The 26,583-nt window shown below is 42.8% G+C and overlaps 1 protein-coding gene across 1 annotated transcript in view; it reads left to right on the top strand.

Moving 5' to 3' along the window:
• LOC311136799 (KN motif and ankyrin repeat domain-containing protein 3-like) overlaps window positions 1-26,055 on the top strand; it is a 38,080-nt gene extending 12,025 nt beyond the window's left edge. The window contains exons 2-11 of the mRNA XM_084171079.1: window positions 11,632-11,720; window positions 11,882-13,753; window positions 13,900-14,002; window positions 14,136-14,369; window positions 19,202-19,292; window positions 19,550-19,769; window positions 19,987-20,129; window positions 20,232-20,432; window positions 24,818-24,916; window positions 25,278-26,055. Coding sequence (XP_084027205.1) covers window positions 11,684-11,720; window positions 11,882-13,753; window positions 13,900-14,002; window positions 14,136-14,369; window positions 19,202-19,292; window positions 19,550-19,769; window positions 19,987-20,129; window positions 20,232-20,432; window positions 24,818-24,916; window positions 25,278-25,337 — 3,060 coding nt within the window. The 5' untranslated portion in view covers window positions 11,632-11,683 and the 3' untranslated portion in view covers window positions 25,338-26,055. The remainder of the gene's footprint in view (window positions 1-11,631; window positions 11,721-11,881; window positions 13,754-13,899; window positions 14,003-14,135; window positions 14,370-19,201; window positions 19,293-19,549; window positions 19,770-19,986; window positions 20,130-20,231; window positions 20,433-24,817; window positions 24,917-25,277) is intronic.
• The last annotated feature ends 528 nt before the right edge of the window (window positions 26,056-26,583 follow it).

The following is a 26,583-nucleotide window of genomic DNA, read 5'->3' as shown; positions in this document are numbered from 1 at the left end:
ATTGACATCAATGCATGATATACGAGACAGAGTTCCGGGTAAGGATGTGGCCCTAAGTACCTGGGGAAACATCTGGTGGCAGGGGGTTATTTCTGTAAACTTCCAGGCACTTCATGCTGTGTACACACGTTGTATCCCTGACTCTAATTGCATGTTGTCTATTTTCTGCATGATGTGTCGTGATGGGATGCTTGGACGCCAGGAAAAGGCCAGGAACATTAGTGGATATGCGTTAATGTGTGGTTGCGTTCCTGTGTGCACTCATTTTACATTTCAGTCATTTAGCAGATGCTCTTATCCAGAGCGACTTACGGTTAGTGAGTGCATACATTTTTCATACTGGCCCCCCGTGGGAATAGAACCCACAACCCTGGCATTGCAAGCACCATGCTCTACCAACTGAGCTACATGGGGCTTGCATTCCTGTGTGTTCTTGTGTCACAGCAACTTAGGCTGCTTTTCGACTGTAACAGCAATGTTACACTAGTGTTTATACTAGGGAAATTGTGTTTCCATACCTAGGGCTGACAGTGACGACTTGTGAAGAGCAGAATCAACAACCTCTGCATAATCAAAACAGTTGCTTTGTGAGAAGGTGTTAAAGTTCACAGTTAGCCATTGTTATGTAAATGACAGCTAAAAAGTAACAGTAGCCTGGCTTTGGCCCAGTGAGACAGGGTGGCGGCCCGCATAGATGGAAACAGAAAAGTTTGAGCCTTTTGGGTAAAACACTGGGGTAAATCCTGTATGGCAATACGCCAGGAGAGTGTTTGTTCAGCTCCTCCTTTTTGCTTGTCTTCTCCCTGGCTTTTCCCTCTGGCGTCGAAGGAAGCAGCTTTTTGGCCTTAGCGATGGGTTTCCTGACAGGATTGGAGCGGCCCTGAGTTCCTACTGTGAGACAATAGGAGGTCTCCCCTGGGGGCCGGGTGCTGTTCTCAGACCTGCTTCCCTTCAGGAAACTGCAGATTTATCCCAGCAGCTGAGCTGAACTGAGCTGAGCCACACTGACTCATACAGGGACAGGGAGTGAGGCCCTACCCTATGTGTGTGTGTGTCTCTTCTGAATGGGGCTTTTCTTATGTTAAGTAGTCTGATGGTAAAGATGAGCCTGTAGTTGTGGTGGGGCGGGCTGGAAGGATGAAGGGATAGCCTTGCCCAAGAAGACCCGATTCTGGTTTAATAAGTGTGGGCTGAGCTGGAGTGACTATCGTCTATCTGTAGAACTAGAAGCCTTGCTTTCTCTATTGTCAGCTGGACTTGTTGTTGACCCTCTCCTTCATTTCGAGGGGAAAAGGGAGGTGGTGGCCGGAATGAGGTCACTTTTCCAAAACATGGCTCATGCCATGTAGCTAGCAGCCCTCGACCAGAACACTTCCTGTTAAAAAGCAGCGCTGAAAAAGTCTTCCTCAGTGTTAGATTTGTGGTGAATGCCGGGGAAACAGCCACCTCAATGATGACGGTAATGGTAGAGAGTCGTTATGTAAAACAGGATGACAAATCTTTATAGACACCCTCAACAGCTACTGGAAATATGTGGAATTGCTTAGTTTACAGTAGTTTGGCCTCAATTTGTAGAGTATTCCAGCATGTCCGAATCCAATGATGGCTTTACAAAGTTAAACCCTTCTATTAGTTTTATATTGACTTACAGCCATAGGCATTTGTTTTAGTCATTTATGGGATCATATGACATGATCCAATTTGTAAGTCGCTCTGGATAAGAGTGTCTGCTAAATGACGTAAATGTAAATGTAAGATTGCAACAACAACATAGAACATTGTGTAACAGACAGTTGTTGTTGCGCTTGCATGCGTCTGTGTGTGTGTGTGTGTGTGGTCACGCCTGCGGGTGTATGTGTGTGTGACATGGCTGTGGCTCACTGCTGGTGATGAGGGGCGCAGAGGAATGTGGCTTCAAATCAAATCAAATTTTATTTGTCACATACACGTGTTTAGCAGATGTTATTGCGGGTGTAGCGAAATGCTTGTGCTTCTAGCTCCGACAGTGCAGTAATATCTAACAAGTAATATCTAACAATTTCACAACATATACCCAATACACACAAATCTAGTAAGGAATGGAATTTAAGAATACATATATGGACAAGCAATGACAGAGCGGCATGGACTAAGATACAGTAGAATATTATAGAATAGAATACGGTATATACATATGAGATGAGTAGTGCAAGATATGTAAACATTATTAAAGTGACTAGTGTTCCATTTCTTAAAGTGGCCAGCGATTTCAATAAGCAGCAGCAGCCTCTAATGTGCTAGTGATGGCTTTTTAACAGTCTGATGGCCTTGAGATAGAAGCTGTTTTTCATTCTCTCGGTCCCAGCTTTGATGCACCTGTACTGACCTCGCCTTCTGGATGATTGCGGGGTGAACAGGCAGTGGCTCGGGTGGTTGATGTCCTTGATGATCTTTTTGGCCTTCCTGTGACATCGGGTTCTGTAGGTGTCTTGGAGGGCGGGTAGTTTGCCCCTGGTAATGCGTTCGGCAGACCGCACCACCCTCTGGAGAGCCCTGCGGTTGCGGGCGGTGCAGTTGCCGTACTAGGCGGTGATACAGCCCGACAGCATGCTCTCAATTGTGCATCTGTAAAAGTTTGTGAGGGTTTTAGGTGCGAAGCCAAATTTCTTCAGCCTCCTGAGGTTGAAGAGGCTCGGGAGGGGGCTGAGCACGCACCCTTGTGGGGCCCCCGAGTTGAGGATCAGCGAAGTGGAGACGTTGTTTCCTATACGTTGTTCCCCTGAGTGTGTGTGTTGCCCTGTAATTTGGTCATCAGGACCTGCAAAAAACATCTTGAACTGGCCTGTTTGTGCTGAGTGGGAGCTGGCGACACTAAGTAAGGAGGAGGGAGGGAGGGAGTGGGTGGCATAGAGGCTCGGCTACATGTCTATTTTACACTCCTCTAATCTGAGGAGCAGGCATCTGGGGAAAATCTGAGACACTTGGAATTTGGCGGTTGCTAAAACCTGACTAAGGGATACTGTATTTCAAGAAGCCCGATCACAGTTAGACAGCTAATCTCTGCAATCTAGAATGAAAATCTTGCACCAGTTACTGTATGTACGTCTGTCCACAAGAGATTATAAAACAGCTAACTCAAGTAAATATTCCGAAATAAATCAATGTTTTCCAGTTTATGATGAAAGAAAACCCTAGTTGTACTCAGTATAACTAATGTACTCTTAATAACCCTTTCCAAACTTGACGTCAGGGTTTCTTTTAAGCACATCTACAGGAGCAATTTCTTTCTGTTTATCAAAGTGTTGTTGATCCTGCCTCGTTACCCCTTGCTTGTTCACAAGGTTGGTTCTGAGCTAGTGGCTGTGTAGATTACCTAATCCTTCCAGCATGAGGATATGTTCAACAGTGGCAATTGTTACTGAGTGGACTATCCTGGCTAAATAAAATAAATTAGTTATTTGGAAGTTGAGATGATTTACAGATTGGTTAATCTGTGCAGCACCTTGACTAATTAGACTGAATGTTGTGAAGAAGGCCTTGGAGGTATTCCAGATTAGGAGTTGAAATCCTGGCCCTAGTAAAGTTATAGGCTATAACTAGGGCCCAGAGTTTTCCCTAGTCAGGAAAATGTTTTTGCTCTATGGCCCTAGAACCCTGTGTTTGAGGGAGAGGGTCTTTCCTCTGGCTGGGGGAACGAAGCGGTGACAGCAGGCATGTCTGACTGGCTGAAGCTAACCAGAGTCCCTCAAACCAATCTCCACTTGACGTCTCAGGCTAATGGCCAGTGTCAGTGGATGCCATTATCTTGTGATAAGTTTGGCTTGGTGAGGCGAAGGGAAGGGGCTGTAGGGACTAGCCTCTGCAATCAGTTTTTGCGTTTTATTTTTAATGCAGGCTACGCTGGGCTTTGCTGTCACAGTGTCAACATTTTGTGTATAGCTTCTCCTTAATTTACAACGAGAGATGACAGAAAATCCATGTATTTGGAGATGTTTTTTATTTATCCTTCTATGTTATCACAACTACCATGGAGGGCAACATGTCCCAGCCTGGTCCATGCTAGCAGGTTTTGAGAGGGAAGTGTGTGGTGGAATGTGCCTGAGGCTAAAGGGAAACAGATCTGTGTGTGTGTGTGTGTGTGTGTGTTAGGGTGCTCTGACCCTGTGTCGATCTTTCTTTCTTAGTCTAGCTGTCTAACGAAATGTGACCCACAACTCTGAACTCTTTATATGTGTTGGTGTGTATGTTTGCTTTTCTAGGAGAGTTGTGATTCTGGGTCGGTGAGAGAAATAACATACTACTTTAGCTATGAAGGCTTTAAAAAAAAAACACCCCAGACCAATGTAGGAAATTGCTTTTCAACAAGGGGTGAATTCAGAAACATTGCTAAATGGAGTCTCTCTACTTTCAATTAGCCCAGCAGGCTGTCTTGTAAGCCATGTGAGAACATATGTGACTGACCAGCTCGATTCGGTCTAATGTAGCAACATTTGAGATTGTGTTTTTTACATTGGATAAAAGTAGAGACTCAGAGCTAGAAAGTGGGTATATCATACACTAGTTGAGGAACAATGGGAAAGTAATTCTGCTTTGAAAGTTGATAAACTTGTTCCTTGAATGTTTTTGTACACCTACTGGAGAGCTCTTCTTTGTCTACACCCATTCAGCATCGTTCACACCCTCTTAAGCCTTAGCCCCACCCATCTCTTTAAGAGAGTGCTAAACAACCAAAGATTTCAAGACTGGTTTATACTACGTCTATCTACATGTCTGTAGACAGTTGTCGCAGTGACATCATGAACATTCTATTGTTGTCCAACATCAAGCATAGTATAAACACAAAAACGACAGGCTGCATGACATCAGCAGCCTGTTTGTCCAAAATAGCATAACTGGTGTATTTTAACACCAATAAACCCATCCGTTTAAAAATGAATTTAGTATATGTCAATCTAGCAAACCAGGCAACTAAAAGCAACTTTCTAAACAATGTTTTGGTTAGTTTCTAGACAGTTCAAATAATGACCATATCATATACAGTACTAGTCAAAAGTTTGGACACACCTACTCATTCCAAGGGTTTTCTTTATTTTTACAATTTCCTACATTGTAGAATAATAGTGAAGACATCAAAACTATTAAATAACACATATGGAATCATGTAGTAACCAAAAAAGTGTTAAACAAATCAAAATATATTTTATATTTGAGATTCTTCAAATAGCCACCCTTTGCCTTGATGACAGCTTTGCACACTCTTGGCATTCTTTCAACCAGCTTCAACTGGAATGCTTTTCCAACAGTCTTGAAGCAGTTCCCACATATGCTGAGCACTTGTTGGCTGCTTTTCCTTCACTCAGCCATCCGACTCATCCCAAACCATCTCAATTGGGTTAAGGTTGGGGGATTGTGGAGGCCAGGTCATCTGATGCAGCACTCCATCACTCTCCTTCTTGGTAAAATACCCCTTACACAGCCTGGAGGTGTGTTGGGTCATTGTCCTGTTGAAAAACAAATGATAGTCCCACTAAGCCCGAACCAGGTGGGATGACGTATGATTGTAGAATGCTGTGGTAGCCATGTTGGTTAAGTGTGCCTTGAATTCTAAATAAATCACAGAGAGTGTCACCAGCAAAGCACCCCCACACCATAACACCTGGGAACTACACATGTGGAGATCATCCGTTCACCCACACCGCGTCTCACAAACACAGCGTTTGGAACCAAAAATCTCCAATTTGGACTCCAGACCAAAGGACAAATTTCCACCGGTCTAATGTCCATTGCTCGTGTTTTTTGGCCCAAGCAGGTCTCTTCTTATTATTGGTGTCCTTTAGTAGTGGTTTCTTACTTGCATAGAGGATTATTTTGTTTAGACATGTAGCTAGCTAGCTAGCTAAACAATGAACCATAATCCCAACTCATAACAATAGTACCCTGCATGAATCTGCAGGTAGCTAAAGCTAACCAACTAGGTTCAATGTTAGGTAGCTAGCTAACATTAGGCTATAACTAGCAATGCAAATGGCTCTGAGATACGATATAATAATAATATTACTACAAAGATCACATTAGCTAGCTAGCGAGCCAGCCAGCCAGCTAATGTTAGCTAGCTAGCTAACAGTACGCTTTAACTTTTAACAAAATTAGAAACATATAATATCGGAAAATGTAACTAGCTAGACTCTCTTACCCGTATACATGGATGAACGCTTCTCCCTCTCTGTCACGAATGGCTTGGTTGCCCTTAATTTGAAGATGTAATCAGGAGACAGGTGTTTTATACAACAGCCTTTGTGTGTTCTCTTTTAGACTCCCTCCGTGTTATTTGCAATCAAATGCCTGAATTTTCTCCATCTCCTTAGCTATCATACTCTGCTTCCACCGGGCATTCCACTGAATTCAAAACTCGGTCCTCCAGAAAGTGGAGAGTGGAGAGCATTAGCAACATTCTCACAGTTCTTCGTGATATCTTTCAAAAAAGCAGCGTTAGAAAGGATTACCTACACATACTGAGCAGCTCATGTTATAGACAGAAGCATGCAACATGGCAGACCAATCCGAACTCATCTCTCGGCATGTCCAGCCCATCCATTATCTCAGCCAATCATGTCTAGTGGGAAGGTTCCTGTCTTTTTCCGTAGCTAAACCAACTAGGCTCGTAATTTAACAATTTTGTTCATATTTACAGATGGCATACAAGTTTGTTATTAAGGCACATGAAAGTTCACATGTTCCAGAAGGCATTTCTTCCAAAAACGAATTTTGATAAAAAAATTAATGTTTACGTTCAAATGCCTCTCCTGTGAAGTAGTGACGCGCGACATATGCCTAGTTTCCTGAAACGACTCACATATGAAGGTCTTCAGGTCTTCTTACAGTAAGAGCTTTATAGGCAGTTTATAGCAAGGTTTCGTCTTGAATGTGAAGGAATTGCTGCATTTAATTTCACCATCATTCGACAGCCTGAATAGTATAATTTTAAGCTTCCAGTCTCCTAACTTATTAACCGAATGTCATGCTCTCTTTACCTCTGGGAAACACATGAAAAATACATACAGATGTTGGATTTTAATTTGATCACCCTGTTGCAGGAGAACTTGTAAAACTTTTAGTGTATTTGAAGTTTAAAAATGCTTCTGAAGTTTGTAATTTCCACTTTGAAATTTCAGACTTGATTTTCCCTTACGAAAAATGTATCAACCCCTACAAAAATGTCCATTAATTATCCACATAATAATTCACATTTCGTGTTGCTGCAGGATTATTTTGGCTCAAATTAAAATCCTACATATGTACACTACTGTTCAAAAGTATGGGGTCACTTAGAAATGTCCTTGTTTTCGAAAGAAAAGCAATTTTTTTGTCCATTAAAAGAACATAAAATTGATCAGAAATACAGTTTAGACATTGTTAATGTTCTAAATGGCTATTGTAGCTGGAAATGGCTGATTTTTAAGGGAATATCTACAGAGGCCCATTATCAGCAACCATCAGTCCTGTATTCCAATGGCACGTTGTGTTTGCTAATCCAAGTTTATCATTTTAAAAGGCTAATTGATCATTAGAAAACCCTTTTGCAATTATGTTAGCACAGCTGAAAACTGTTGTGCTGATTAAAGAAGCAATAAAGCTGGCCTTCTTGAGACGAGTTGAGTATCTGGAGCATCAGCAATTGTGTGTTCGATTACAGGATCAAAATGGCCAGAAACAAATAACTTTCTTCTGAAACTCTTCAGTCTATTCTTGTTCTGAGAAATGAAGGCTATTCCATGCGAGAAATTGCCAAGAAACTGAAGATCTCGTACAACGCTGTGTACTACTCCCTTCACAGAACAGCGCAAACTGGCTCTAACCAGAATAGAAAGAGGAGTGGGAGGCCCCGGTGCACAACTGAGCAAGAGGACAAATACATTAGAGTGTCTAGTTTGAGAAATAGACGCCTCACAGGTCCTCAACTGGCAGCTTCATTAAATAGTACCCGCAAAACACCAGTCTCAAAGTCAACAGTGAAGAGGCGATTCCGGGATGCTGACCTAGGCAGAGTTGCAAAGAAAAAGCCATATCTCAGACTGGCCAATTAAAATAAAATATTAAGATGGGCAAAAGAACACAGACACTGGACTTTTTCCTTTGCAACTCTGCCTAGGTCAGCATCCCGGAGTCGCCTCTTCTTGCTTCTTTAAATCAGCACAACAGTTTTCAGTTGTGCTAACATAATTGCAAAAGGGTTTTCTAATGATCAATTAGCCTTTTAAAATGATAAACTTGGATTAGCAAACACAACGTGCCATTGGAACACAGGACTGATGTTGCTGATAATGGGCCTCTGTACGCCTATGTAGATATTCCATTAAAATCAGCCGTTTCCAGCTACAATAGCCATTTACAACATTAACAATGTCTACACTGTATTTCTGATCAATTTGATGTTATTTTAATGGATACATTTTTTTTGCTTTTCTTTCGAAAACAAGGACATTTCAAAGTGACCCCAGACTTTTGAATGGTAGTGTACAGTGCATTCTAAAATGGATTAAATAAACAATTTTCATCATCAATCTACATACAATACCCCATAATGACAAAGCAAAAACAGGTTTTTAGAAATTCTTGCAAATGAATATATAAAATAAAATAAATACCTTATTTACATAAGTATTGAGACCCTTTGCTATGAGACTCGAAATTGAGCTCAGGTGCATCCTGTTTCCATTGATCATCCTTGAGACAGTCCACCTGTGGTAAATTCAATTGATTGGACATGATTTGGAAAGGCACACACCTGTCTATATAAGGTCCCACAGTTGACAGTGCATGTCAGAGCAAAAACCAAGCCATGAGGTCGAAGGAATAGTCCGTTGAGCGCAGAGACAGGATTGTGTTGAGGCACAGATCTGGGGAAAGGTACCAAAACATTTCTGCAGCATTGAAGGTCCCCAAGAACACAGTGGCCTCTATCATTCTTAAATGGAAGAAGTTTGGAACCACCAAGACTCTTTCTAGAGCTGGCCGCCCGGCCAACAAAGAAGGGCCTTGGTCAGGGCGGTGGTCACTCTGACAGAGCTCTAGAGTTCCTCTGTGGAGATGGGAGAACCTTCCAGAAGGACAACCATCTCTGCAGCACTCCACCAATCAGGCCTTTATGGTAGAGTGGCCAGACGGAAGCCACTCCTCAGTAAAAGGGACATGACAGCCCGCTTTGAGTTTGCCGAAAGGCGCCTAAAGACTCTCAGACCATGAGAAACAAGATTATCTGGTCTGATGAAACCAAGATTGAACTCTTTGGCCTGAATGCCAAGCATCACGTCTGGAGGAAACCTGGCACCATCCCTACGGTGTAGCATGGTGGTGGCATCATCATGCTGTGGGGATATTTGTTCAGCAGCAGGGACTGGGAGACTAGTCAGGATCGAGAGAAAGATGAACGGAGCAAAGTACAGAGAGATCCTTGATGAAAACCTGCTCCAGAGTGCTCAGGACCTCAGGCTGGGTCGAAGGTTCACCTTCCAATAGGACAACAACACTAATCTCACAGCCAATACAATGCAGGAGTTGCTTCGGGACAAGTCTCTGAATGTCCTTGAGTGGCCCAGCCAGAGCCCGGACTTGAACCCGATCTAACATCTCTGGAGAGACCTGACAATAGCTGTGCAGCGATGCTCCCCATCCAACTTGACAGAGCTTGAGAGGATCTGCAGAGAAGAATGGGAGAAACTCCCCAAATACCGGTGTGCCAAGCTTGTAGCGTCATACCCAAGAAGACTCGAGGCTGTAATCGCTGCCAAAGGTGCTTCAACAAAGTACTGAGTAAAGGGTCTGAATACTTATATAAATGTGATATTTCCGTTATTTTGCATAAATAAATAAAAAACAGTTATTGCTTTGTCATAATGGGGTATTATGTGTAGATTGATGAGGGGGAAAAACAATTTAATCAATTTTAGAATAAGGCTGTAACCGTATCAAAATGTTGAAAAAGTCAAGGGGTCTGAATACTTTCCGAATGCACTATCCTCAGCAACACACATACAGTACACAGGTACAGTGGCAAGAAAAAGTATGTGAACCCTTTGGAATTACTTGGATTTCTGCATAAATTGATCATAAAATGTCACAACAATAGACAAACACAGTGTGCTTAAACTAATAACAGACAAATTATTATATTTTTCTTGTCTATATTGAATACATCATTTAAACATTCACAGTGTAGGTTTGTTAACCCCTAGGCTAATGACTTCTCCAAAAGCTAATTGGAGTCAGGAGTCAGCTAACCTGGAGTCCAATCAATGAGACGAGATTGGAGATGTTGGTTAGAGCTGCAATGCCCTATAAAAAACACTCACAAAATTGGAGTTTGCTATTCACAAGAAGCATTGTCTGATGTGAACCATGCCACGAACAAAAGAGATCTCGGAAGACCTAAGATTAAGAATTGTTGACTTGCATAAAGCTGGAAAGGGTTACAAAAGTATCTTCAAAAGCCTTGATGTTCATCAGTCCACGGTAAGACAAATTGTCTATAAATGGAGAAAGTTCAGCACTGTTGCTACTCTCCCTAGGAGTGGCCGTCCTGCAAAGATGACTGCAAGAGCACAGCGCAGAATGCTCAATGAGGTTAAGAAGAATCCTAGAGTGTCAGCTAAAGACTTACAGAAATCTCTGGAACATGCTTACATCTCTGTTGACGAGTCTACGATACGTAAAACACTAAACAAGAATGGTGTTCATGGGAGGACACCATGGAAGAAGCCACTGCTGTCCAAAAAAAAACATTGCTGCATGTCTGAAGTTTGCAAAAGAGCACCTGGATGTTCCACAGCGCTACTGGCAAAATATTCTGTGGACAGATTAAACTAAAGTTGAGTTGTTTGGAAGGAACACACAACACTATGTGTGGAGAAAAAAAGGCACAGCACACTAACATCAAAACCTCATCCCAACTGTAAGGTATGGTGGAGGGAGCGTCATGGTTTGGGGTTGCTTTGCTGCCTCAGGGCCTGGACAGCTTGCTATCATCGACGGAAAAATGAATTCCCAAGTTTATCAAGACATTTTGCAGGAGAATGTAAGGCTATCTGTCCGCCATTTGAAGCTCAACAGAAGTTGAGTGACGCAACAGGACAACATCCCAAAACACAGAAGTAAATCAACAACGGAATGGCTTCAACAGAAGAAAATACGCCTTCTGGAGTGGCCCAGTCAGAGTCCCGACCCCAACCCGATTGAGATGCTATGGCATGACCTCAAGAGAGCGGTTCACACCAGACATCCCAAGAATATTGCTGAACTGAAACAGTTTGGTAAAGAGGAATGGTCCAAAATTCCTCTTGACTGTTGTGCAGGTCTGATCCGCAACTACAGAAAATGTTTGGTTTGGTTGGTCAACGAGTTATTAAATCCAAGGGTTCACATACTTTTCCCACCCTGCACTGTGAATGTTTACACGGTGTGTTCAATAAAGACATGAAAACGTATAATTGTTTGTGTTATTAGTTTAAGCAGACTGTGTTTGTCTATTGTAGTGACTTAGATGAAGATCAGATCAAATTTGATGACCAATTTATGCAAAGATCCAGGTAATTCCAACGGGTTCACATACTTTTTCTTGCCACTGTATCTGAGTCAGTGTGTCCCTTCTCTGCCCAGGTTGTGAGTAGATTCTCTGGGGGCTTCTGCTGACAGGTGTCAGTCCACAACCATGACTCAGTCTGTGCAGGTCAACCCAAAGCTGCCTGGTAAGCACATTTCACCCTTATTCACTTTATTAGACGTTCAGTTCCAGCTGGTATTTACCAAGTCATTATGTTGTAACAAATGATGGATACTGTCTAAGACTTAGAAAGAATTAAACAGAATTGCTAACTGTTATTATAAATGTTTTTTTTGCGGCTTGCAGATCTGGGCGCACCATTTTTATACTCCAGTCGGGAAGAGGCGGATCAACAGGGCTCCTATTCGGTCCAGACACCGTATGGCTTCCAGCTTGACCTGGACTTCCTGAAGTATGTGGAGGATATAGAAAGCGGCCACCATGTCCGCCGGGCACCCATCAACTCCCGCAGGTCATCCCGGGGGGTCAAAGTCTCCCAGTGGAGCCCGAGTGTGGGGGGACGCGCCAGCGGCTGGACCTCCACAGAGTCCCTCTCCTCGCCCGCCAGCGAAGATGGTCGAGTGCCACCTCCCCCGCCCCCACGGAATCGCATCGGCTCCGCTCCCAGTGAGGGGCAACCCCTGTCCTCGCTGTCTGTCCTCAGCCCTCCTCTCTCTGCTGCTGGCAAAGTGCCACCACCACCTCCACTACGAAACCCCAGGGTAGAGAGGACCCTCCTGGAGACCAGCCTGAGACTGCAGCAGGAGCAGAGCCACCAGCACCAAAATGGCGCCCATTTCCAGCTCTCTGACCCACCAAAGCAAAACCCCAGGGCTGTCCCTACCCATGTCACCCCAGCTAGTGCAGCAGCCAGCGTGGACGGCCAGCCCTTGCACCTGTCCTCTGCCTCCCCCAGCCCATCTCAGAGTAGCCTGACCAGACCCAGTCCCCACACCTCGGGGAAGAGCACCCCGGCCTCTAGCACCGGAATGGCTACTCTGCCGCCCAGCCAATTGCAGACGGTGAGAGAACAGATGGCCACTGCCCTGAGGCAACTGAAGGAGATGGAGGAGCGAGTAAAGGGGGTCCCAGTGCTGGAAAGAGAGGTGGCCAAGCTACGGGCTGAGAAAGACATGCTCCTACTGGCACTGCAGGAGAAGAAGACCTTGGCGGCCCAACAACAGGCTACAACAGTAGTCAGCAGTACTAATACCACCACGGTGGACGTAGGCACACGGAGTCAGGAACGTCCTCCTTTATCCCCTAAGAGTCCCAGAAGTCCAAAGAGTCCAAGTAAAGTAGGGGACCTCAGAAAGCTGACAGAGAAGTTTGAAGGCAAGACAGAGAAAGATGGAGCATGTTCTGAGAAAGTTCAGGAGAAGGTTGTGGAGAAGAAGTCTGTGGCCATCGGGGACGACATGTCGCTGGACGCTGGGGTCTTCTACTACAGCCTGGGCGCCAAGGACGCCTCAGAGGGCACGCTGCAGATGGACGTCTGCGAGAAAGGGGTGGCCACGGAGGCGCCGGCCGTCCACGAGGAGGGGGTGCAGGCCATAGTGGAGACAGAGGAGGCCTCAGTTTGGGTGATGGAATCCCAGCTGGGGCTAAGCAGCGATGCCCAGAGGGAGATCGACACCCTACTGGACACCATCAAGTTCCAGCAGGAGTCCATCTCAGTTCTGGAAGGGCGACTTGGCCAGGCTGACGAGGACCTGGCGGTGCTCAAAGCCCAGGAGGATGAATGGAAGTCCAAGGCAACGTCCGAGAAGGGGGTCCTTGCCAAACCAGACTCTGCCCATGCCCAAGTTGGGACTGAAGCCTCTACAATGTCACAGAATGTCGCAGTCTCCTGTTGTCTTGAGGTGGTTGACGCATGTGTAGGTGAGGATTTGAGAGCTGGACATTACGACCAGAGCACTCAGACTGACTCTGTGGAGAGCCCTGCAGAAGAGGAATCAACCCCAGTAGTACTGATCAGCACTGGAAGTCAATGGGAGAATCTATACGAGGAGGAGGAGGACATAGAGCAGATAGCTCCAGTCACTGCGCTGAAGAGGAGACAGACGACCATCACGGAGTACAAGGTCAACCCTGGCGAGGAGACGGTCAGTTTAGCCGAAGGAAAGGGAGTGAAAGAGGAGGAAACGGCGGCCAGCACTCCAACAACAATGGTTGGAAGTGAGTGCCAAGTGTATTTATACAATAGTACTTCATTTAGAAGATAAATGATTCCCCCACACTAATAAAGCAGGTATAAAAGTAATATAGAATTCAATGTACTAACATATTGGTTGGGTCACTCACCACATCCGTTGTGGCCACAGGTATGCTAAAATCAATCATGAAGAAGAAGGATGGGAGTAGTTCCAGTGAATCACACAGCAGCGGCAAGAAGAGCTTGCAATTTGTTGGCATTCTCAATGGGGGGTAAGTGGTGCTTTGCCATCAATTAATGTGTCAAATCATCACATATTACCATTACACTGACAATACGCAGGGCATATTAGAAGGAAATGATGACCAATGTTAAAGATAACTAACTAGACGTGCTTCTGTCCAGGTATGAGTCGACATCTAGTGAAGAGGAGGAGGATGATGAGGAGGAAGAGGGGAGTTCCTCAGGTGGCAGTGAAGTAGGTGATTGCTCAGACAGTAGTGATGATGCAGTGGCAGCTCTGGAGGAGACCTCCGATGAGGAGAGGAACATGAATATGGATGACACCGATAGTGATGATGTGGCCTTAGCAGCAGGGACTGGAGCCACTGAGGAGAGTCCAGATGCAGTGAAAGAGAAGTATGCTTGATTATGACTACATCTCATAGAACTCTGTCAATGGGGGCAGATACAGTGCATTCAGAAAGTATTCACATCCCTTGATCCCTTGACAAAGTGGGATTCAAATGGTTTGAATTGTTATTTTCTTTCAACGATCTACACAAAGTACTCTAATGTCAAAGTGGAAGAAAAATTTGAACATTTGTAAAACATTCGAAATAAAACACTAATATATCTTGATTAGATAAGGATTCAACCCCCTGAGTCAATACGTTAGAATCACCTTTGGCTTTCTGGGTAAATCTCTAAGAGCTTTCCACACCTGGATTGTGCAACAGTTCCCCATTATTCTTTAACAAATTCTTCAAGCTCTGTCAAATTGGTTGTTGATCATTGCTAGACAACCATTTTCAGGTCTTGCCATAGGTTGTCAAGCAGATTTAAGTCAAAACTGTAACTCGGCCACTCAGGAACATTCACGGACTTCTTGGTAAGCAACTCCAGTGTAGTTTTGGCCTTGTGTTTTAGATTTTTGGCCTGCTGAAAGGTGAATTCATCTCCAGTGGCGCGTGTATTCCCCCAAAAATGTGTCTGTGTTTCATACATTTCCTTCAATTCGCAAGAGGATGAATGTATTTCACCGGAGAAAGCATTTGATCGAACAAAACAGCACCCCTCTGTCTCAGTATGTGTAGCATATCTATCTGATGCTGTCTGGTCAGAAAGAGTATTACATTGTTGCCACCTATAGCATTGAATGTAAGGGAAGCCAGCGAGCATTTGGCCTCCCTTGATATTTAAAAAAATAAAATAATAGCCAATCAGCGTTGAGCTAAACTGAGTGAGCTCAGCTGTGAATGATCCTGGCGCACCAAATAAAAGTGAAGAGGGAAGCCAGTTTGGATTTGGCTTCAGACCAATCACATCACAAGGCAAACGTAATTATTGACAGAAAAAAACTTGAATTGTTGCATCTCGTTGTGTTGTTGTCCTCTGGTGGCTACCTAGCTAGCTAAAATCTTCCCTTTCCTAAATTAGCCATCAATGAAGATAGGGATTTGGACTTGTGGTTTTACTTAATTCTCCCTACTGGCCAATAATTATAACGGCGATTCTGATCCAACCATAAATTCCTACATTGTGCCCCTGGCCTGAGAAGATGGAAATTCAACCTGTAGTTAGATGTAGTATGCTAATGTTAACTAGCTGGCCTGGCATATCATCGCCCATGAAAGGAAGCTAGTGAGCAAGTATTTTAGCCAGGTAGCCTAGGACAACAAAAACTAGTGGGTACTATGACAGAGTCATAGACCGTTTAGGCAACATGAAAGAGGAGGGTGGCATTGGTGTTTTATTTTATTTATTTTTATTTCACCTTTATTTAACCAGGTAAGCCAGTTGAGAACAAGTTCTCATTTACAACTGCGACCTGGCCAAGATAAAGCAAAGCAGTGCGATAAAAACAACAACAACACAGAGTTACACATGGGATAAACAAAACATACAGTCAATAACACAATATAAAATCTATAGTGTGTGCAAATGTAGTAGGTTATGGAGGTAAGGCAATAAATAGCCCATAGTGCAAAATAATTACAATTTAGTATTAACATTGGAGTGATAGATGTGCAGAAGATGATGTGCAAATAGAGATACTGGGGTGCAAATGAACAAAATAAATAACAATATGGGGATGAGGTAGTTGGGTGGGCTAATTACAGAATGGGCTGTGTACAGGTGCAGTGATCGGTAAGCTGCTCTGACAACTGATGCTTAAAGTTAGTGAGGGAGATAAGAGTCTCCAGCTTCAGAGATTGTTGCAGTTCGTTCCAGTCATTAGCAGCAGAGAACTGGAAGGAATGGCGGCCAAAGGAGGTGTTGGCTTTGGGGATGACCAGTGAGGTATACCTGCTGGAGTGCATACTACGGGTGGGTGTTGCTATGGTGACCAATGAGCTAAGATAAGGTGGGGATTTGCCTAGCATAGATTTATAGATGACCTGGAGCCAGTGGGATTGGCGACGAATATGTAGTGAGGGCCAGCCAACGAGAGCATACAGGTCACAATGGTGGGTAGCATATGGGGCTTTGGTGACAAAACGGATGGCACTGTGATAGACTACATCCAATTTGCTGAGTAGAGTGTTGGAGGCTATTTTGTAAATGACATCGCCGAAGTCAAGGATCGGTAGGATAGTCAGTTTTACGAGGGCATGTTTGGCAGCATGAGTGAAGGAGGCTTTGTTGTGAAATAGGAAGCCGATTCTAGATTTAACTTTGGATTGGAGATGCTTAATGTGAGTCTGGAAGGAGAGTTTACGGTCTAACCAGACACCTAGGTATTTGTAGTTGTCCACATATTCTAAGTCAGACCCGCCGAGAGTAGTGATTCTAGTCGGGCTGGCGGGTGTAAGCAGCGTTCGATTGAAGAGCATGCATTTAGTTTTACTAGCGTTTAAGAGCAGTTGGAGGCTACTGAAGGAGTGTTGTATGGCATTGAAGCTCGTTTGGAGGTTTGTTAACATAGTGTCCAATGAAGGGCCAAGTGTATACAAAATGGTGTCGTCTGCGTAGAGGTGGATCTGAGAGTCACCAGCAGCAAGAGCGGCATCATTGATATACACAGAGAATAGAGTCGGCCCGAGAATTGAACCCTGTGGCACCCCCATAGTTTCTCTACAAGTAGGGTGAGTCAACATGTTTTATTCTACACACACACACACACACACACACACACACACACACACACACACACACACACACAAATCAATACCATGGACAGCCACATCATATTTAGCTTACATTGATTGGACTAAATAGTTTTTGGTATCTTTTAGTTGTCACGGTATTAGACTAAGCATAGGTGATTAGATGTTGAAGTTGAAATGGTGCTGGAATAGTGGCAGCAGCTCCTGTTTTCTTTGCGACTTTCGGTAACTCTCCATGGTTCTAAATCAATAGTTGTTTAGTAGTCCAAAAATGTCGGAAACATTACCTTGCTTGACCACGCTGTAGGTCATGTAACTGTTACATGCAATTTGTTTTGTTGACTTCACCGGGCAGATGTTGCTCTCCGGTTTTCTAATGAAACAAATGTGTGGTTGAATTTATTCTGCCACTGTGTTTTCTTATTGTCTCGGCCTTAGGCCTATATATATCATGGTGTCATATGAACTAACAGGTTATAGAGCAAACAACTCAATTATCACAACACATAGGTTGTAATATGGCATTTTTTTCTGGATTGGCTTCCCCGGTGAATTTACCCATGCACCGCTACTGTTCATCTCCCGGTGTCTGATGGAAAGCAGACTGAACCAGGTTTTCCTCCTTAACGATTACAAGCATACCTATATCATGATGCAGCTACCACTATGCTTGAAAATATGGAGAGTGGTACTCAGTAATGTGTTGCATTGGATATGCCCCAAACACTTTGTATTCAGGACAAAAAGTTAATTGCTTTGCCACATTTTTTGCAGTATTACTTTAGTGCCTTGTTGCAAACAGGATGCATGTTTTGGAATATTGTTATTCTGTACAGGCATCCTTATTTTCACGCTGTCAATTAGGTTAGTATTGTGGAGTAAATACAATGTTGTTGATCTATCTTCAGTTTTCTCCTATCACAGCCATTAAACTCGGTAACTATTTTAAAGTCACCATTGGCCTCATGGTGAAAGCCCTAAGCGGTTTCCTTCCTCTCCGGCAACTGAGTTAGGAAGGACGCCTGTATCTTTGTGGTGACTGGGTGTATTGATACACCATCCAAAGTGTAATTAATAACTTCACCATGCTCAAAGGGATATTCAATGTCTGCTTAGTTTTTTTTTTACCCATCTACCAATAGGTGCCCTTCTTTGTGAGGCATTGGAAAACCTCTCTGGTCTTTGTGGTTGAATCTGTGTTTGAAATTCATTGCTCGACCTTACAGATAATTGTATGTGTGGGGTACAGAGATTCAAACATCATGTTAAACACTATTATTGCACACAAAGTGAGTCCATGTAACTTATTATGTGGCTTGTTAAGCACATTTTTACTCCTGAACTTATTTAGGCTTGCCATAACAAAGGGGTTCAATACATATTGACTCGACATTTCAGCTTTTCACTTTAAATTAATTTGTTACAATTTTGTGGCAAAAAAATCTACATTGAATACATTTTAAATTCAGGCTGTAACACAACAAAATCTGGAAAAAGTCAAGGATTGAGAATACTTTCTGAAGGCACTGCAAAAAATGTAAATATATATTCAACATCATTCTAAAGGGATAATTAACAGAATTTTCATATTTTGTTGAACGTTTGCTTTCCTCGAAAAAAGTATCTGTTGGTAGTAAAACTTTAATCCTCTATTTTGGTTTGTAGCTTACAGGTGGCCTGAATTTGCAAAGGTTAGCATAAATGCTTAGGAAATAATGGGAGCAAATCAAGCCTGAATTAACATATGAAACCCTAATATTACTGTAGTCAAAGTTATTTCGCAACATTATAATCTGTGAAGCTATGCATGTGTATATTATTGACAAGGAATTATAGCCAAGATGTTTACAAAAATGCGTTGAATACTTTATATAGGAGCCTCATCCATTGGCTAACTGCACAAGCGGTAGATCCCCGTCTGTCACGACCCATAATAATAATAATAATAATAATATGCCATTTAGCAGACGCTTTTATCCAAAGCGACTTACAGTCATGCGTGCATACATTTTTGTGTATGGGTGGTCCCGGGGATCGAACCCACTACCTTGGCGTTACAAGCGCCATGCTCTACCAGCTGAGCTACAGAGGACCACCCCATAGATAACTTCCACGTCTAATTGCAGTAATCCCTTGTCCTAGGTTTGAGCTGAGTGCAAAAATGCGTGAGGCTTGTCTCATTTTGAAGAACCACCTGAATGATGATGTCAAAATACTGAAGAGTAAAGAAGTGGTGGGTTTCAGCATGCCTCTTTAATTCCTGTTTGATTATATCCTGGAAATCGTACATTTCCTTTGCAACTTCCGTTTTTTTTTTTTTTCAATCCGCACAGTCTCTCAAGTGATCCCTCTCAGTATTATGAGTGATATTTTAAAGCTCCATGACTTAAAGTGTTTATAATCATGTTAGTATGTAACCTTTATGTAGTGGTATTCCATCCTTGATCTTATCCCACTTCCTCTCTCCTTCCCCCTTGTCTTGTGCTATAGATCTCCAGCACTCACACTGTGCAGCTGGAATGGTTCCGCATCTCCAGTGCCAAGCTGGCCCAGCCACCCCGTGTCTCAGACTACCTGATGGCCTTCACCGAGATCTCCTCTGCCCTGCTGGCCCACGTCGTCAACATGACCGATGGCAATGGCAACACAGCCTTGCACTACAGCGTCTCCCACTCCAACTTCACAGTGGTGGGGCTACTGCTGGACACAGGTTAGTTGGAGTGAGGAGTGTTCACTAATCTTTGGGAAGTTGTGTTAGGGTCAAGGTTTATGACCTTAGTGAAGAGGGCCTATTATAATGACTCTTCAGAAGTTTGGTTATTTATGGTTTAACTACAGGCATAAAATCACATTAGTTATGCAATTTATTTATTGTCAGGAAGTTTCTATCCGCCGGGGTTTCAGCAAGGTGTGTGTGCTCTGTGCAGGCATGTGTTGTGTAGATAAGCAGAACAAGGCAGGCTACACTGCTATCATGCTGGCAGCCCTCTCAGCTGTCAAAGAGGAGGATGACATGGTGGTGGTCAGGAAGCTCTTCAGTCAGGGCAACGTCAACGCCAAAGCCAGCCAGGCAAGTCCTTCTCAATCACTTCACATCCAGTCTATCCCCTCTGTCAATACTGCTTATGTGTATTTCGCTAACACTATGCTAACTGGGCTACGTTGTGTTTAGGCTGGCCAGACGGGGCTGATGCTAGCTGTTAGCCATGGACGGCAGGAGATGGTACGGGCGCTGCTGGACTGCGGGGCTGACGTGAACGTGCAGGATGACGAGGGCTCCACAGCGCTCATGTGCGCCAGCGAGCATGGCCGCGCCGAGATTGTCTCGCTGCTCCTGGACCAGCCGGGCTGTGACATCTCCATTGTGGACAATGTGAGTTCCTTTGCTGTCTGTCTGTTTACCCTGTACACCTGTCTGTTTACCCTGTACACTCACAGGGTGTGTCTTGATACGCTTACCTGGCTTCCACTTCCTGTCCACTTTCCTCATCCTCTACTTCTTTTCCGTTTCACGCTGAACTGAAAGAACTAAGCAGGTCAAAGCAAGTGCTCTGATAGGCTTTAACCATATTTTTTCGTATGTCCCGTCTTAACATCAGAGTTGCAGATGAAGGACAGGAGAGCAGGGGAGGAAACCACTCTAGATTATTGAGATGCACCCAAGAAGTGAATACAAAAACACATACACAATTATTTTTTTAATACATTCTTATTTGTAAAATAAATGTACATGTATGAACACTTTAAAAAAAAAAAAATTTTTACAATAAGACAGAATCATTTTATCATCTGTACACCAAGTGTTTTCTACAGTATGACTTTACAGTAGATTTTTCTCAGACTACTTTGAACATCTGGGTCAAAATGAGTTAGCCATGCAGCACATGGATTGGGTTTCAGAAGGACACAGCTGGACTGAGAGAGGCTGGGAAAGTATTTGGGAACATGTTTTTTTAAAACCCTGTGACAATTGGATACAGCTAATTCTTGAGGACTGGGAGGCAGACAGAGATGTGGGTTAACCGTTTGCTGGTGTGTAACCTAGACCGACCAGGGGTGGGCAACCTCAAGGGCCAGTATGGATGCAGGGTTTGGTTCCAGCCTGAAATGCTACATTTAGTTTGTGTGTTGCTTAGCTGCCTAGAAGAAAAGCCTGTACCCACACCGGCCCAGCAGTTTAAGAGTGCCCACACCTCAAACAGACTGTATACAAGGGTTCCCCAAATTTGGCCCACAGGTGATTTTATTTGGCGCCCCAAGTTTTCTGAGGACAAAAATATATACAGTGGGGGAAAAAAGTATTTAGTCAGCCACCAATTGTGCAAGTTCTCCCACTTAAAAAGATGAGAGAGGCCTGTAATTTTCATCATAGGTACACGTCAACTATGACAGACAAAATGAGATTTTTTTTTCCAGAAAGTCACATTGTAGGATTTTTAATGAATTTATTTGCAAATTATGGTGGAAAATAAGTATTTGGTCAATAACAAAAGTTTCTCAATACTTTGTTATATACCCTTTGTTGGCAATGACACAGGTCAAACGTTTTCTGTAAGTCTTCACAAGGTTTTCACACACTGTTGCCGGTATTTTGGCCCATTCCTCCATGCAGATCTCCTCTAGAGCAGTGATGTTTTGGGGCTGTCGCTGGGCAACACGGACTTTCAACTCCCTCCAAAGATTTTCTATGGGGTTGAGATCTGGAGACTGGCTAGGCCACTCCAGGACCTTGAAATGCTTCTTACGAAGCCACTCCTTCGTTGCCCGGGTGGTGTGTTTGGGATCATTGTCATGCTGAAAGACCCAGCCACGTTTCATCTTCAATGCCCTTGCTGATGGAAGGAGGTTTTCACTCAAAATCTCACGATACATGGCCCCATTCATTCTTTCCTTTACACGGATCAGTCGTCCTTGTCCCTTTGCAGAAAAACAGCCCCAAAGCATGATGTTTCCACCCCCATGCTTCACAGTAGGTATGGTGTTCTTTGGATGCAACTCCGCATTCTTTGTCCTCCAAACACGACGAGTTGAGTTTTTACCAAAAAGTTATATTTTGGTTTCATCTGACCATATGACATTCTCCCAATCTCTTCTGGATCATCCAAATGCACTCTAGCAATCTTCAGACGGGCCTGGACATGTACTGGCTTAAGCAGGGGGACACGTCTGGCACTGCAGGATTTGAGTCCCTGGCGGCATAGTGTGTTACTGATGGTAGGCTTTGTTACTTTGGTCCCAGCTCTCTGCAGGTCATTCACTAGGTCCCCCCGTGTGGTTCTGGGATTTTTGCTCACCGTTCTTGTGATCATTTTGACCCCACGGGGTGAGATCTTGCGTGGAGCCCCAGATCGAGGGAGATTATCAGTGGTCTTGTATGTCTTCCATTTCCTAATAATTGCTCCCACAGTTGATTTCTTCAAACCAAGCTGCTTACCTATTGCAGATTCAGTCTTCCCAGCCTGGTGCAGGTCTACAATTTTTTCTGGTGTCCTTTGACAGCTCTTTGGTCTTGACCATAGTGGAGTTTGGAGTGTGACTATTTGAGGTTGTGGACAGGTGTCTTTTATACTGATAACAAGTTCAAACAGGTGCCATTAATACAGGTAACGAGTGGAGGACAGAGGAGCCTCTGAAAGAAGAAGTTACAGGTCTGTGAGAGCCAGAAATCTTGCTTGTTTGTAGGTGACCAAATACTTATTTTCCACCATAATTTGCAAATAAATTCATTAAAAATCCTACAATGTGATTTTCTGGAGAAAAAAAATCTCAATTTGTCTGTCATAGTTGACGTGTACCTATGATGAAAATTACAGGCCTCTCTCATCTTTTTAAGTGGGAGAACTTGCACAATTGGTGGCTGACTAAATACTTTTTTTCCCCACTGTATATATTGTATACAGTGCCTTCTGAAAGTATTCACACCCCTTGACTTTTCCCCCCCAAAAAATATGTTACAACCTTAATTAAATGTAGATGTTGTGTCACTGGCCTACAGACACCATAATGTGAAAGTGGAATTATGTTTTTAGAAATGTTTACAAATTAATTAAAAATGAAAAGCAGAAATGTCTTGAGTCAATAAGTATTTAACCCCTTTGTAATGGTAAGCCTAAATAAGTTCACTAAATAAGTTGCATGGACTCACTCTGTGTGCAATAATAGTGTTTAACCAGATTTTTGAATGACTACCTCTTCTCTGTATCCCTCCCATAAAATTATCTGTAAGGTCCCTCAGTTGAGCAGTGAATTTAAAACACAGATTCAACCACAAAGACCAGGGAGGTTTTCCAATGGGTAAAAGTAAAAAAATCAGACATTGAATATCCCTTTGAGCATGGTGAAGTTATTAATTACACTTTGGATGGTGTATCAATACACCCAGTCACTACAAAGATACAGGTATCCTTCCTAACTCAGTTGTCAGAGAGGAAGGAAACCGCTTAGGGATTTCACCATGAGGCCAATGGTGATTTTAAAACAGTTACAGAGTGGCTGTGATAGGAGTAAACTGAGGATGGATCAACAACATTGTAGTTACTCCACAAAACTACCTTAAAAGACAGAGTGAAAAGAAGAAAGCCTGTACAGAATAAAAAAATATTCCAAAACATGCATCCTGTTTGCAATTAGGCACTAAAGTAAAACTGCAAAAAATTAACTTTGTCCTGAATACAAAGTGTTATGTTTGGGCAAATTCAACTCAACACGTCACTGAGTACCACTCTTCATATTTTCAAGTATGGTGGTGGCTGCATCATGTTATGAATATGCTTGTCATCGGCAAGGACTAGGGAGTTTTTTTTGTTGATAAAAATTAATGGAATAGAGCTAAGCACAGGCAGAATCCTAGAGGAAATTCTGTTTTTGTCTGCTTTCCAATAGGCACTGGGAGACAAATTCACCTTTCAGCAGGACAATAACCTAAAACACAAGGCCCAAATATACACTGGAGTTGCTTACCAAGCTGACACTGAATGTTCCTGAGTGGCCTAGTTACAGTTCTGACATAAATTGGCTTGAAAATCTATGGCAAGACTTGAAAATGGCTTTCTAGCAATGATCAACAACCAACTTGACAGAGCTTGAAAAATAAAAAAAATAATAATGTGCAAATATTGTACAATCCAGGTGTGCCAAGCTCTTAGTGACTTACCTAGAAGGACACAGCTGTAATCGCTGCCAAAGGTGATTCTAACATGTATTGACTCAGGGGGTTGAATACTTATCTAATCAGAAAGTATTCATACCCCTTGACGTAATCCTCATTTTGTTGTTACAGCCTGAATTCAAAATGGATTAAATATATGTTTTTTTCTCACCCATCTACACACAATACCTCATAATGACAAAGTGAAAACATGTTTTTAGAAATGTTAGGAAATTAAATACAGAAATATCAAAGTATTCACACCCCTCAATACTTTGTAGAAGCACCTTTGGAGTCTTTCTGGTTAAGTCTCTAAGAGCTTTCCACACATGGATTGTGCAACATTTGCCCATTTATTATTTTCAAAATTCTTCAAGCTCTGTCAAATTGGTTGTTGATCATTGCTAGACAACCATTTTCAGGTCTTGCCATAGATATTTTGAAGTCAATTTGTAGTCTACAAATTATTTGTAATTACGTTCTTGCATATAGTTTATTATTCTTCCTAAACTGTGTGTTGAGGCTATGAAGGGGCAGGAGTTATATGTGTATCCCGCCTCAGAGGGTTTATAGCTAAGCCTGCTCTCCCTTTCGTCTTCCTCCCTCTCTAGGATGGCAGTAATGCTCTGTCCATCGCCCTGGAGGCTTCTCACAATGACACAGCTGTACTGCTTTACGCCCACATGAACTACGCCAAAGCCCAGACAGCTGTGAGTTCCCCAGACTCTGGTCTGGCGGGAGAGGGGCCTGCCTTTTTTTTATATGACAAACAGACAGTTAGGCCTTGAATCCAGTATGGGTCACACTCACAATATATCTGTATCATGCGTAATGTCACTACTATTTGAAGTGTGTAATTTTAGCGCCTCGGCTACACTCCAATGTTTAGTTTGGGTGTGGTATGTTTGCTGCTAGTTGAAAGATCCTGTCTTGACATGTGTAGCAGTAGTGACCCATAGAGCATATTCTATAAAGCACCATGTATTTTTTCCTCCAGTTTATTACTGTTCATTGTGATTTTTGCCCTGTTTTACTGCTATCAGTCTGAAAACATTGGTATATTTATTTCAGGGGACGACCAAGACTCGAAGCCCCACTAGTCCTCAAAAGACATGGCCTGCTGCGGAGTGATGGGCCACCAAAATGGAAAAATAAACATAACTGGACATGAGCATTGAAAAAGCTCCACTGGAATACTGTCACTGTCTACATAAATATATGTATTTATATCATGGCATACATCATTCATTTATTTGTATTGTTAATATAATATTATTTTACCATAAATGCCATAAACCGTTATTATATACGCCAATAATCTGCATTTGCAACATTTCTGACTAGGTCAAGGTCTGCAGCATCTATTTTTCTATGATACAGTAAAGCAGACCTCACATTTATTTGCACTCATTGACTGTGTTTAGTTTTAGTTCCCCTCCCCCTTTTAAAGGCACACTCCAGCTATTTTTGAAGTTTTCCTGTTCAAAAACAATATCTCACATATAAATACTGTAATGTACACACACTTAAGGGTAAAAAAATATGTTTTGAGCAAAATAGTGTTTTTTAGACACGTGCAAACTTCATGGAGTAGGCCATTCAAGGGGTTGGTCTGCCCTCTGATGTAATGGGCATCCCCCCTTGCTTGCAGTAACAATAGAGAACAAATGGATCACCTATTGATATGTGCCTTTTAAGTAAATCAGGTGATAAATTAGTTGAAAAGGAGACCGGAGTAGTAGCCTTCTCAATCTTCATGCCAAAATAGTGCCAAGTTTGCACTAACTGTCTATGCCTTGTATATTCATGTATCTATTTTCATGTAAAAAATAAACATATATTTACATAACATGTGACACTGTTACATTTTGTACTAAGCAGATATACCAGAAGAGGTCCACATTACATAAAAATGTTTTGGTGCTTTTTAATGTTCATTTTATAAGATGATGTAAGGTATTCTTCTGTCAAACATGATCAAGCTATAAAAAGGTGACATTTTGTTTAAATAGTATTTCAAGCAATAACCGTCCTGTCAGACATCAAGCCATCTTTTAATGCAAATTAATGTAATAAGATGACATGACATATTCTATTGTATACACAATTTATCACCTGATACAGAAGCATGTCTGTAATCTGTCAGAGAAGCTGGCCTCTTAAAATAGGTCTGACTCTGTATAGTCTACGGACCAGACCAGAAAGCATCCAAGCGAGCGAAACAGCGCCCCTCTGTCTCTGTATGTGTATCTGATGCTGTCTGGTCATAAAGAGTATGACATTGTTGCATTGAATGCAAGGGAAGCCAGCGAGCATTTGGCCTCCAATGATCAAAAAAAGTAAAAATAATAGCCAAACAGCATTGAGCTAAACCTGA

Source organism: Coregonus lavaretus (genome assembly GCF_964263955.1).
Source record: "Coregonus lavaretus genome assembly, chromosome: 11".
Classification (NCBI taxonomy): domain Eukaryota; kingdom Metazoa; phylum Chordata; class Actinopteri; order Salmoniformes; family Salmonidae; genus Coregonus; species Coregonus lavaretus.
The sequence above is the reverse complement of the archived record's forward strand: the minus strand, read 5'-3'. Positions and strand labels throughout refer to the sequence as shown.